Raw genomic sequence first — 14,395 nt, forward strand, 5'->3', positions numbered from 1 at the left:
TCACTGAACTCTACACTGACCTTTTACAAAATGTCTCAGATACTAACCCCCTGCCAGCTCCTGATGTACACTCACTGGTCCCTGCTGGTGCACTACACACTCAATACACACATACAGAAAACCACTGTGCAGACTCCGTCCTGGTCCTCTGACTTTAAATTTGTTTTAATGCAAAGACTTAGACTTTCTAGTTAGTCTAAGCTGCTGCAGTGTGTGGAAGCTGTGCCTTGTTGTTACTGCCACTAGAGCAGCAGCATGGCTCTCAGCAGAGAAGTCAAAGACAGATGCAGTGCAACAGTTGTCACTATATAAACTGGACAACTGCACAAAGTTTTGTTAGGACAAGACAGTTTATCTCTCAGAAGAAGATGTAAACATCAGAGATCAACCAATCAACCAAAGGAACATGTCTGACCTCTTTTGCCCAGTACTAACCAAACATCAGTCTCACACTGCACTGACTGATGTGTGATCTCCCTGAGTTTTAGCATAGTTGCTATGATAGATACATGTGCGTATATGTTGCTCTCTATATGCCCTCATATATCCCCACGATTTAACAAAACAAGTGTGTCCATGGCATATTCATTACTTTCTTGTCCCACAGTGAGATGCATTTTACAGATTTCCATCTAGTGACACTACACTTGTCAGTTATTATGTAATATGATGATAATTCATAACAGTGTCTGAAATCCCACTTTATTGCTAACTTTGGAGTAAGTTTTGAGTGTCTATTACGGAGTGAATAAGTGAACAAGGGAATGAATTTGGACACAACCTTGGTGTCTCACTTTTTCATTTACATACTTAGCCAATCGTGATAACCCAGGTTGCAAGTTTGACGTGAAGATGTCTCTCAGGAGTGTGTTCTGTTTCTCTGGACTGAAGAGAGCAGGGTTTACTTACGGCTGGAGTACACGGGGCATAGACGCACTACGCACGTAGGAGGAGCAGAACAGAGTTATTTACCTGCCACACAGACTCTGGCTTTTCAGCGTGTGGCTGCTGCCAGTTTCGCTGTGAGTGTATTGAGTTTTGCCAAGTGATAATGCAGTCGGTTATGCAGGGTTTGGAAGCGTAGGCTATATTAACTGGTATTGAATTAATTAACTGGATCATTTTTAACAACAGGATGCATTGATTTGTCTGATTTATTTCAATGTGAAAACACACAAGGTTGCTCTGCTTCACATTGCCTCTTATATCATGAAATATGCATTTTTATGATTTTACACCGTTCTATGTAGTTTTTACCTGTTGGAGGGCCACAGAGCTGTGCATAGAAAAAATTAAATAGACCAACCACAAACCATTGACACTGACTATCACAGTGCCCACGTGGTCAAGTGCAGCTTCCTTGGTCAGTGTAGCAGCTTAAGTTGATTATAATGGACGCGCTCTGCTGCAGCCATGCTGCTGCACTTGTCATGCTGCAAGTGCCTTGTGTATTTTGGTTATTACCCAAACTGCAAATGGTTTCACACAATAGGGGCAGGATTTATTTATTTTTTCATGTGCATTTAATTTGCATGTCAGTTTAGTTTTTAGAACTATTTTGTCATGAGTACTTTCACACAGATTGCGGATATTACATGGCAAAAAAAGTACTTTTTTTAAGCGAGACTGATTTTTCTGAGCTTTTGCATCATGAATAAAGACATCAACCAATCACGTTGCGCCTATATTATGAGCATTATAAAACAACAACACAGTGCTGTAGTCCGAACCAAGGCAGCAAACTTTATTTTAAAGCCCCAGCATACACTGTGTAACACTTTATCAGAAGGAACTCAAATTCACTCAGAGCATTTCGCTTCAAGTAACTTAATAAAATAGTTTACAGTAGCTGTAGCTATGCAACAACTCACCTGAGACAGACTGTCAGACGCTGCTCTGGGTTGACAGAATCATGGTATTTGTTGCAAATTTGCATCTCTACTGGTGAATCTATTCGCAGCAAAACCTTTTTATATATATTCTATATATTAAACAAGTGGTGCAACTGTTGCAAATTTGCTGCGCTGCCAGTATGTTGAGTGATGACAAATATTAGCAGGCGAGTATTTGCATTTTCATGCTATTTATTCCTCAAGCCCCCAGGTGTGCAAAGGCCTTAAGACCGGAGTTTATATATGCATGTCCTCCTACAAGGCAGGTGCTGATAGTAGTAATTCAGCTGTTGATGTGGGCAATTTAGGGTTTCTTTGTTTGTTCAGTAAAATGTAACTGCAACACTCCAAATTGTTTAACAGAAATGGGGAGCTTTTTTTTTTTTAACTTGAAGACATTTTGACTTGTCATAGTAGAAAAAGCAGAAGTGTTACTAATTACATCATTGATGATTCAATTATATTCATGTGTCTCAGTAAGCTGTGTCGGTAAACCAACATGCACAATGCCAGAATTCTGAAACTGAAGCAGCTAAATGGAATTTAACCATCATCAGTTTTCTTACTTCTGTGTGCTTTTCCTACTTGACTCCTTTCCTATCATGATCCTATCATGCAAAAATACCCATAGACCTTTTTTATGATGGACATTTTAGCATGTTATAGTAGAAAAAACACAGGTATAATTGTAACATTATATGTGACTGCATGCCATTTATGTGAGATTATTAGTATAAGTATACACTTTTGTGTTTCTTACAATGACAAGTGAAATGTCTGCTGTGAAAAATGTCTATTTATTTTTGTTAATGATCCACATTGTTTATCAAACTTAGTATCTGAATTAGGGGTCGACAGATTATCGGTCTGGCCGATTATCGGGACCAGTATTTGGCATTTTGCAGATAATCTGTATAGGTGTTTTATTATAATGATCGCATATAAAATTCATTAATGAAAATGTGACTGTATTACACTCAACCAACACCTGGGAAGGTAGTCTGCAATACATGCAAAAGAAAGTGTCAGCATGGGAGGAACTTTTAATTTGTAAAACCTCAGGGAGCTATTTGTATTCATTCATTTTTTAATTTAAATTTTCACTGAACTTTATAAAAAAAGTTGCAGGGAACTAATTGTATTATAATGTTGAAAGTTTCAGTTTTGATTGAACATTTGCTAAATGCATTAAAACAAAGTTTTGTGTTGGAGTTTGTTGTATTCCAGATTTTTAAATTTCGGCAGAAATATTTTCATTTTTATTGTAAATGTGTATCAGTTCCAAATATTGATTATTGGACTCGAAGTTAAAACCAATATTGGTTGACCCCTAATCTAAACACCTGTTCTTTGGTTGTTACTTGATGGAAGGTCTTGAAACGAAAAAGATTTGAGTGTGAAAATTTAACCCCTCTGAGACTTAAATCATTCACTGAAGCTTTATTGTCTTTATATTGTCATTGACTTGCTTAGATTTTGTTTATACTCAAGTACTTAGGATGCACTTACTTTTAATGTTAAATTTTAAAGGTAATATACTTGAGTTTCATATACAGTATATGGCTGTTACATTCACCCTCATAAACACTACAGGTGGTGAGCTTGAAACATTATTAAGCTAGTTTTACAGATGTGCTCTCTCTCTCTCTATCTCTCTCTCTCTCTCTCTCTCCCACCCACCCACTCTTCTATCCACATGGGATAGAAAATACATTTGAATTTTCCCTCAATGCTTCCTCACTGCTGAAGCATTTGTGTGCTTTTTTCTCTTCTTAGTTTTCTTTTTCTTTTTTTTAGCTATTTTTTTTTTTTAAAGACTCCAGTCACATCCGCAATCCCGCGGCCCTATAAGGAGCTTTCACGCTTTTTGGTTTGCTTTAGATGTTTAATACCCCCTCTCTTTTGTGTCAGGGAGCCGGAGAGGCGTTAAGAAGCGCTGATAAACCCCACTTAGATCCCTTCCTGGCCCGTCACCCCGGCCTGCCGGGCCGCTTTAGCAGGGAACTGATCTGTGACGGCCTGCCACTCAAACTGAGCACTTCTGAAGGCTGACACAATGGAGTGAGCAACACACCAGAGGGCCTGGGGGTGGGTGGGGAGGGGGGGGGGAGGGAGAGTGAGGCAGAGGAGGGAGAGGAGGCCAAGAGGTGCCCCAAAAGAAGGCTAGAGAGGGGGCCGAAGTGTATCTCTGTCTTATCTTTCTCCATTTTTTTTCCCAATGTATGCAATTTCTCCCTCCCTACCCTTGCTGCTCACTACAGTAGAGCTCAACCATTTTTTTAACGTGCCTGTGTGTTCACTGTTCATCTTCTAATCTGCGGTAACACACACACACACACACACACACACACACACACACACACACACACACACACACACACACACACACACACACAACCTCTCTCCTCTGTCTTTCTCTCTCTGTGGTTGGGGCTATCAGCCTGGCAGCCAGAGATGAGAGATTGAATGAAGAGCTAGAGAGTAGATGTGGGGGGTGACAGGGGGTTGAGGTCCAGATAGAGATCAGTGGTGCATCAGGGTCCGGGTGCCGCTTGGTCATGAGGTGTGTTCACTGCTGCGTAGCATCATGGGTCCAGCCAGGGCCAGGCCGGGGCCGATAGAGCCTCAGGAGGCTCAGCTTTGTGATTGACAGGCGAAGGGAGGGGGGTGGGGTTTGAGGGGGGCACGCGGCCACTGCCGCTGCCATCGCCATCACTTTCCCAGGGGGCCGTGGGTGGGTAGCGAAGCCCAAAATGTCAGCGCTGATATCTGTACAGCTCTGCTCGTATCACACGGCTGCAGCTGCCTGCCATCCGCCGCATCCACTCATTCATATAGAGACATGGGAGTATTATGTGCACACACACACACACACACACACACACACACTTTTGTCTGTTTCCTCACCACCTTCCTCAGTCATTCACTTGTATTCTATAGAGCTGTATTTGTGCACACAGGCATAAAGTATTCTCCATAGATGTCTGCAAACACACATTCACTTTTACTCCCTCCATCTTACTGTCTTTTTTCTCCTCCTCCTCCACACATTCACATTGTGCCTCTGTCAGTTCTACCTCAGCCGTTCAATCATGCAAGTGCTCCGCAGCTCTTTTCTTCCTCACTGCTGGAAAACAGTTTTCCCAAATAAGGTTTATTTTTTATAGTCCTGCCTTTGTCTTTTTTCACTGATCTCAAACCTTGTTCTCTCTGCCAGTCTCTTTTTCTGTTAATCCAGGCTTTTATTTTGAAGGGAGACATGTCTGCATCTTTTGCATTAGATGACATTGAAGCTTTGTGTTGCAACATGTGTTGGGCAGCCACTGAAATAAGTTCTGTTGGTAAATCTATTTGGTGATGTCATTTTTCAGTACATGGTGTGTACTCTGTGGTTTTAGCTGTACTTTTTTATCTGTGTGTGTGTGTGTGTGTGTGTGTGTGTGTGTGTGTGTGTGTGTGCTGCCTATATGTCACAGCTGGATGATGAATGCGCTGACAGTGGAGGGGTCAGTGTCACAGACAGTGTGGTCAATTGCCCCTCGTCCCCTGAGTCTAACCTTGAGCAACACTCCCTAAAGAGTCTCAATCTGCCATTACAGCCCCTCCACACACACACACACACACACACATTCCCCAGTGAGTGTGTGCCATTAGTAGCTGGCAGGGCCTGGTTTGACAGAGAGCGATTAGCTCCCTATCATGTGTATTGATCACTGTGTCCTGGCTGATCTTCCAAAGGAGGGGCCGGCGGGGTTTTACAAGATAGTTGGATCGCGCACGTACACATACACACACACATACATACACACACATATATCCTTGGTGATATGTGAATGTGCATGTCTTCGTTTAGTTATATAACAATTAGAAACATATAGGAAGTTTTTAGTATTTTTACTATAATCATACCTTGTATCATGAATTATCTATTGAAGTGTCTCCTGTTTTCTCTGTTCACACACTTGTGTCATTTACAGACTGTAGGAGTGTTTCCCAACAGTTTGCGGGTGGTATAAGCATACATTCTGGGAAAACATTTTGAAATTATTATAGGTGGAGCTTAAAGGCTTAAATGATGTATTTTTGCAGACACAATGATTTACGCAAAGCGCTACAAACTTGTAGACCACCTGAGAGTCTTGAATGCTCTGGTGTTTGGGTAAAATAGCGAATTACGTAATTGAATGTTCTCAGAACATTATTATAAATATTTTTGAAAGATATGTTAAACTTATATTATATAAGCTCATCCAAACCTCTTGAGTTAACTAGCGGACAGTGTTCTTTAGTTACCATTCACCATTAAATTTCATACATATGCCGCAATGGGATGATATAAATTAAGATAAAGCTGTTGCACTTATTTTAAGGATGGATTTGTGCAAGTATGTTTTTAACAAATGTCTCATCATTATGCTAACAAGCAAATGAAAGGTTATTTAAAGAGTATGTGCATGTAAACCGGACATTATATTCCAGTGATAAGGTTTCACTGGGTTTCTGCATTATGACATTTACAGAAATGTATTGTATGTGCAGATTTTTCCCATAATCATGACAAACCTGGAAAGTCATGGAATTTCTCAATCACATTTTCCTTGCCTGGAAAAGTAATGGATTTAGTAAAAATGATCTAAAGTTTTGGAAAAGTCATGGAATATGGCATGTGTGATGACCTCTTGGCCAGGTCACCCTTGCGAAAGGGATCTTGATCTCAGTGGGTTTCTTATCTGGTTAGATAAAGGTAAAAAACAAACAAAAATCTGTTGCAGTAATCTTCCGTGGATAACAGAATATATCATAAGAGCACATTTATTTTCTGTAGCTGACGCCATAATGTAGCTCTAGCATTCATACATACGTATCCATGACAACGTTTTGTTTACCATGGCATACCGTTCTTCATTTTCTCCTCACGTTCTGTCTCACTTTTCACTTAGTTAAAATTATGTTTGAAAAGAGTTTGGATCTGATGTGTTCGAAAGACGCTGTGCAAATGGGGCAAAAACATAAGAATTCGAACAAGTCCTTGATATGTTATGGAAATGTAGAAAGAAAAAATCTTGTTCACCTTTCAATTAGACATTATCTAAATAATGTGCACAGTAATCCAGATTGTTACACTGAGCTCATTGTGTTTTTTCTTTAATTTATCTTGAATCAATATGGTCAGCCTAATATAAACACCACCAGCAGAACTTTTCTCGTACTACATCCACTACCTGCCTGAGGTCTGCTGTGTTTCATATTGCACATACAGTGTTCTTAGCTCTATCGGCCCCCCTCACCCTTCACCCGTCTTCCTTGCGTAGTTTAGCCCAGCTCTTGTTAATTGAGTCTAATTGAAGAACATGAAGGGGGAATAAAGCAAGAAGGCTTTTAGGACATAAAAGACTACAGCCGCCTCTCAATAGTATTTATTTTCAACCTCTTCCACTCTGATTTAAGTGTAAGAGGACAATAGTGGCCTGACACTGATATGTGTGTGTTTGTGTGTGTGCGCATGTGTCTGTGATCTGTTGTTTGATTTAGAGCGCCCACCTTCACAGGGACCAGCCTCTTATCAGATCAAAGCTGCAAGCAGCGGCCTGTGAAAGAAACTGAGTGTGCGTGTGTGTGTGCGCGCATGTGTGCTGTGGAGGACAGAGGTGTAGGTGAGGCCGGGGGTGTTTTCGTTGCTTTTAACCCAGGACAATGGGACTGCAAAGGAGAGAGCGAGCTAGCACTCTTTGAACTAATGAAGAGGAAACCTTTTACTCTCCTCCATAAAGATACCCAACTCTCCCTGTGCTATGGATTTTCCCTTGCTTTTAAAGTAGACTGACACAGAATAGGACAAAATATTTAATTTACTCACTGCTTCTCACTGTTTTGCTTTCATCCTCTTAAATCCACAATCTGAGACAACAGGCTGTGCGAGGCCAAAATAAGACTTCAGAAATGGCTCTAGATTGTTAGAGCTGTAGTGCATGAGCATCTAGTGAGTAAGCAAAGGTGTGGATGCTAAATTCACAAAGGGGAAGTGAATGCAACAAACTAAAAGTTAAGCTTCTAACATTTTAATGATTGACCAAAGTTAACATTTTTTTTTTTTAAACTAATGAATTACTGTGTGTTGTGATTTCCAGGTTCAGTGGGTGCAAAGGCAGCACAGTCATTACAGAGACAAGCGGGTTCCTGTGACAGGACTGGACCACAGTACCACTCACAGTAAGTTTTTAAACACCTCTCTGCAGTGATGCTCGTTATGGAGTTAGATATTTTCGAAAAAATAACTTGGAACCAATTGAAAGTCTTGCATTTGTTGACCTCCAGTGGGTTAAAGCAAGAGAGACGAGTAGGGCACAATCTGCTGACAAACTCCCGCACACTGTCTAACTTGCAAAGAAATGGATTTATTGTGACGTCCATGTAACTAAACCTCACACTCAGGCAAGTTAGTTTTTGGGTAAAGACAATGATGGAACAGTTTGATGAGTTCAGAGAATTACATTACTTTACTGTGACATAGCCTTTAAAATCAGAAAAAGACACTTAAAATATTATATTCCAAAATTTAAGAAGATATCTAGTCTCATGTGAAGATATCAACATATATCACCCATGGCAACATGGAAGTGCGTATGGCTTTCTTGAGTATATTTATCTTGCCATTTTTTGTTTATCTAAATGCCTTTTCAACGTCATTTTGATCCTTATGATGATGAACCTCTCTGATCAATTCAGTTCAACAACTGCAGCTGTTTTATGTCTGTTAATATTGACATCATGCATGTGTATACCCTTAAGTCCAGCCATATGTATATTATTGGTTATAATGTGTTATGATGTATGTGTATTGGGAAGTGCTGGGTGTGTTTGTACATGAATGCACTGGCTCACATCCTGCTCTGGTGCTGTTTCCCTCTCTTTCTCATAATCCTCCCTGTGTCGCTCAGCCTCTGCTCTGATAGATGTTATGAAGGCAAGTTAGAGAGAGAAAGATGAAAAAGCCAGGACGTGGCGGATGAACAGTGCGGCTGTATGTGTATTCTCATGCAGGAGAGATAGAAAAAGAGTGTACTTGTATATTTTGACCAATTTGAACTTTTGAAGTCTAATACTTATTACTAGTATTTTTAGATTGAAGCTGCCAATGTTCAATATTGTGTGCCAGTGTTGAATATCTCAAATATGACCATTTCCATGCCAAACACAGTTTCTTGGCAGTGTGGAAAAGATTCATTATAGGATTCCAAACTCTATTTAAGCACTGTTTTGCTTAATTTCGGTCATGTACAATTAGTAAGACCAGTATTAGTTCCATGGGTGTAACATCTTAATTAGTTAGCTTTTAAGGTGATATTATAGGATGCTCTTTTTTTTTTTTTTTTTACCTTATTTGGACAGAGCCATGTCTTTCCAGTCTTTATGCTAAGCTGATCATCCCCTGGCTTTGACTCCAAAGATGATGCGTGGACTTGACGCTGGTATTGATCTTCTCATCTCAAACACGACGAGAAAGAAATTAAGCGTATTTCACAAAATGTTCACTAATTTTTTTTAATTAGTGGCCTCTTCCAGACTGTACTCAAGCTAATTGGTTTGGGTAGCGTCTTAGGTCTGTGTGTAGATCCGAATATATACAAGTGTTCTCTATATTATCAATAGCAATTATGCTGTGATTTTCTTTGTAATGTGATTCACAAGTATTAATCAGAAAATTCCTATCTTGTGAAGTAGGTTTTTTGGTTATTTCTATAAAAGAGTTTTTAAAGAATGCATCTTCTGATCAAGTTTTTGGCCTCGGTCCCAATCCAAGTCCTTCAATACTGGATATCTGCCAATATCCAGTCTAATCAGATAATTACTGTATGTGTATCTAAATGTTGATTAAATATGTATCTGACACATTGACACAACAAATGTGGCCCATTGACTACTTTGGTGCACGTTATTTCCTCATTAAAAACTATTTTGTTGATGAGCTTCAATTATATTAATATGAATGAAATTTTTTAATGGAATAATGCAAAGTGATGCAATCAGCCATAGAGAAGATGTCTTGCTCTGTTAGAGTTGTTGGGACTACAGAAACACATAGTCCACCTCTTGTACAATGGTTTCACAGAGTGGACTTCATGCACTCATAAAATCTTTGGCTGATGACAGACCAGTTTTTTTTTTGTTCTGCCATCAAGTCACTTGTGTAATTAATGTTAAAAAGTGCAATCATACAATCTGGCACCACATCCACACACTGTTATTGTGCTTGCACTGTAGGCTGCAGGCTCTGTATAGCAGCACTGCAACATAAGCAGGCTAAGGTAGACAAAACACACAGAGTACAATGGATAAGAATTTGGTCACCTACATTTTAGCTGATATAGCTCCTTTTAGAATATACCTCCGAATAGTCCTGATATCAAATTTATGGATCAGCCCGGGATATACCTATTTTCAAGAATTTAAAAAAATATATTTTTGGTTATATTTATGATTTGTATTTTTTCATGGGGCAAAGCACATCATGCTGTTGGTGGTGTTTGTGTTTGGATTGGGTCAGATCATCCTTGGGTCTGATATCGATTTGGGTTACTGTGCACCAGTTCCCGTTCAAATTCGGTCTTTTTAAAAACAAATAAACAAAATAATTAATTTATACATGTCTGCTTTGGGTATGTTTCCCGTAGTTTCAGATTTTGTCCAAATGTTGGACCAGTGAAACTTCAACATCACAACAGCAAGCACCGATGATGACGATGCTGTCACAAATAGTTTAGTCTTGTTTTTGTTTCCAGAGACATACCCAAGATGGCACACAGTTTTTAGCTAATCTACCTCTATTTGTTCCGTGGTGCTGTACCTCACTGGAAAACATTGCACTCCGAAACAATGGATCCAATTGCTCATTTTTGTTTGCTTGTGTTGGTGAATAACTAGTTACATTTAACAGTTATGTAATTAAATTTGACAGTTAATGTACTTGTAATCCATTACAGTCACTGCGTTTTTGAAAATAAAATTACAATGTTGCAGTTATAAAAGGGTTACATTTAAATCAACTCTTTTGTGGAAAAAGTATATATGTATAATGTAACATTGATAATGTTTCTCCGCATGTTTTTGCTGTGCAGGATTTTGGCACTTTTCTGGACAATGTGGGTTAGCAAAATCTTTGGGACAAATTTGACTAACACTTAAAACACTTACGTTATTAGGACTTTTCAACCCCGTTTAAAACATTTGATAGAAAAGTAATCAAAAAGTGATGTAATAAGTTACATTAATTATACAATGAATAAGATAATTATTATAGGCACATTACTTATTACATTTTAAAGAGGGCAATAAGTAATCTCCAACAGATTATATTCCAAAAGTAACCTTTCCAGCACTGGTGTTGGCCATATTGACAGCACTTTGTACATGTATAAAACATCCACAGACTAATTTGAGAATCTCTGTTAAACACATGCTGAGACTTAGGCCTAATTAAAGTGTAGTAGGCTGATGTGTCAGTAATTAGTTCGTTCAGAGGGATTATTCAACCACAGAAAGTTGCATACCGAGTCGAATGGTTGGGGATCAATACATGTACCATTACACCTCTAATTAATACTAATGCTTAGAATATATTCATGCATGTTTCTGTGCAATGTTTTATTACAGTCGTTTCAGAAATGAGGCTTCCCATTAACAACTAGCGTTATATTAATTAATTTTACAATACTCACAGTATATTATGAAACAAACTGATTCATATCGGTCATGTAAGAGTGGGAGTGATTAAGGCAGTGAGATGGAGCACTGTGGAGGGGTGAAAATGTGAAGAAAGCCGGAGCGAGTGGCAGTGAGTGCATGAAGCGTATGGAGAGAAAGGTGCAGGCCTCGATGAGCTGATAGCACATCGACAGACAGCGAGCCAAGCTGTGCCGCCGTAATGAGATGCTAATGCTATGCTAATGATATGGTAATATGCCGTCAGTATTCCACCTCACTGGAGAGACGGGGAATCTGGAAGGCCTTTCACCATTGGTTGGAGACCGGGGACTTCCTGAAGTCAGAGTTGAAAACAAAAAAAAAAAATGAAACTACACACACGTGCACACACATCCACATATGATGGGTCTGTGTGTTTGCAGGTTCCCGGAGGAGACAGTCTGCAACTGACAGGCAGCCTGAGGAGAATAAGAGTGACCAGTCCCTCACCTTCAATGACCCGCTCTGGCCCATGCAGTGGGAACTGGTGGGTGTAATTGTGTGTGTGTGTATGTGTTTGTGTGTTCATTGGACTTATCTGAAAGCACCCTCTCTCTCCTCTCTCGTCCTCATGGTGAAGGATGTTCCTCTGACAGGCATAAGTCAAGCACGCTTTCATGTGTGACTGGAAAGCGAGACAGAGGATAGAGGGAGGTAGGCAGATTATGGAGAAGAAAAGAGAGAGAGGAGGTGAAGGGGGTTGTCCGTGTTGAACTGAGACAGATGTCGGGGATTGATGAGGCTCGGAGCAACACTGACACACAAACTGTCCTGCAACAAGACAAGCTCATTCCTTCAGCAGAATCTTGTTCCTGTGGGTTTGACCGATATGTGTTTGTGCAGAACAACAGCGGGACAAAAGCAGTGTGTTTGGATATGAAAACATTATATTTATTATGGTAAAGTATTAGTAAAAAATACCAACTTCAGTCCGACTCTTCAGTAGCTGCATTTACAGTCATTTTTAAAGATTTTTTTAATGTAATTTTTTTTAAAGACAGCTTCCTGTTTTCGTAACATCCAGGCCCTCTATGCACAAGTGGTTTGACTTAAGTCAAAGTTGTTTGCCTGGGCAAACTGCTTCAACAAAATTCTGTTCATATTCAGCAAAGTAACTAGTAAGACTTGGCTTTGTTTTAAAAAATATTTATACCGACACTGATATGCTACCCAAATTTTGGCACCAACGCATAACTTTTCTCAATTTTTTTTCCAATTCTTTCTTACAAAATCCTTTTTCATGTAACATAAGAAATGGAACTAGATCAGTAAATCCCCTTGACTCTGATAGTCACTTATCCCAAATATAAACATATTGATACATTTGTCAGCTCATTAATAATGAGAAAATACAGAACAAAATTGCCAGTCTTTAAGATAATTTAGAAACAGTGTTGCAATTTAGTGATGGGAATTTCCAAGATTTAATTGATACAAAGGCCATTGATGATTCTGCTTATTGGTCCAATTCTTTATCAATTCCCGTATTGACTCCTGATTAATATTTGGTGTAGAAAAAAGAGGTGTATAATATATGAACATCTGTGCAGTGTTCATTTTCACTTACGTCTGTAATAGGGTTCAACTGATGTTGGGTTTTCAGGGCCGATACTGATAATTTGGAACCAATATGAATTGACAATGAAAGTGAAAATCTCTCTGTCAATATTTAGAATTTGGAATATAACAGACTCCAACAAAAAAACTTTGTTCAAATGCCTTCAGCAAATGTTTAATCAGAACCTAAACATTAAACATCATATACAGCAATTTTTTTCATGAAGTCAAAAAATAAAAAATGAAAAAAATAGAAAAAAAGCTCCTTAAAGGCTTTATAAAGTAAAAGTTTCTCCAATGCTGATACCTTCTTCTCATGTATTGCAGACTGCCTTTCCTGGTGTTGGTTGAGTGTAATGCTCACACTTTTTCATTAATTAATTTTATCAGTGATCATTAAAGTAAAACGCAGATATAGATAATCAGCAAAATGGCAAATATCAGCTCAGATAATCAGCCAGGCGTGTCATGTGTGTGGAACCAGATCTCAGTTTCCATCAGTATTGCCACTGCATTGTTTGTCCAATAGAGATCATTAATAAGTTTATATCCAGCTTGGTACATGTCTTGGTTAAACTTCCTAACAAATGCTTGACTATCAACAATTTTTGTTTTAGATATGTGTTTATGTATGTAATTGGGCATGAACTTCTTTCCAGCTTTTGATACAGCTTTAGTTTTCCTCCTGGACACATTTTGTTTATTCGATACCAGGCCCTACCATTAAGAGTGCTGTAATGACCAATCTCTGTACGTCTTTACAATAATTGGCTGAGCCTGTAGCAGTGCAGCCAGACTCTCTGAATGCTTACTTAAAGCATGTAATTAGACGTCTTTATAAAATGATTTTAGTTTTTGTTCGTTCAAATATGTTTGTATTTACATGATTTGGTACATAATTTGACCACTATGTCTGATCCAAACAAAAGCTTCATGAATTTCAGTTGTTCTTACAGATCATAGTCAACAGCATATTGTATATAACGTGTATTTATAATAGATGGTATGGCATTTCCAAGAATCCCAACACACACACTCGCATAGCAGGGCGGCAGAGCTCAGCCAATCGACACAGTGGATGTATTTGACTGACGTGCGCGGGTGTAATCTGACAGAGCCAGGAGGAGGGGAGGCGGGGTTAGAGATTCACCACGGCAACCGGCTAGAGATTGATTGACACCTCAGCTTTCGGGGCAAGATGGTGG

At 39.1% G+C, this 14,395-nt stretch overlaps 1 protein-coding gene across 7 annotated transcripts in view; it reads left to right on the plus strand.

The window, feature by feature from the left end:
• LOC121946024 (neuroendocrine convertase 1-like) overlaps nucleotides 1-14,395 on the plus strand; it is a 216,737-nt gene that overhangs the window by 31,218 nt on the left and 171,124 nt on the right. For all 7 annotated transcript variants that reach the window (XM_088083951.1, XM_088083956.1, XM_088083954.1 and 4 more), the window contains 2 exons: nucleotides 8,021-8,102; nucleotides 12,017-12,120. In XM_088083951.1, coding sequence (XP_087940077.1) covers nucleotides 8,021-8,102; nucleotides 12,017-12,120 — 186 coding nt within the window. The remainder of the gene's footprint in view (nucleotides 1-8,020; nucleotides 8,103-12,016; nucleotides 12,121-14,395) is intronic.

Source organism: Plectropomus leopardus, chromosome 11, assembly GCF_026936395.1.
Source record: "Plectropomus leopardus strain MGB_pleo_1.0 chromosome 11, ASM2693639v1, whole genome shotgun sequence".
NCBI lineage: Eukaryota > Metazoa > Chordata > Actinopteri > Perciformes > Serranidae > Plectropomus > Plectropomus leopardus.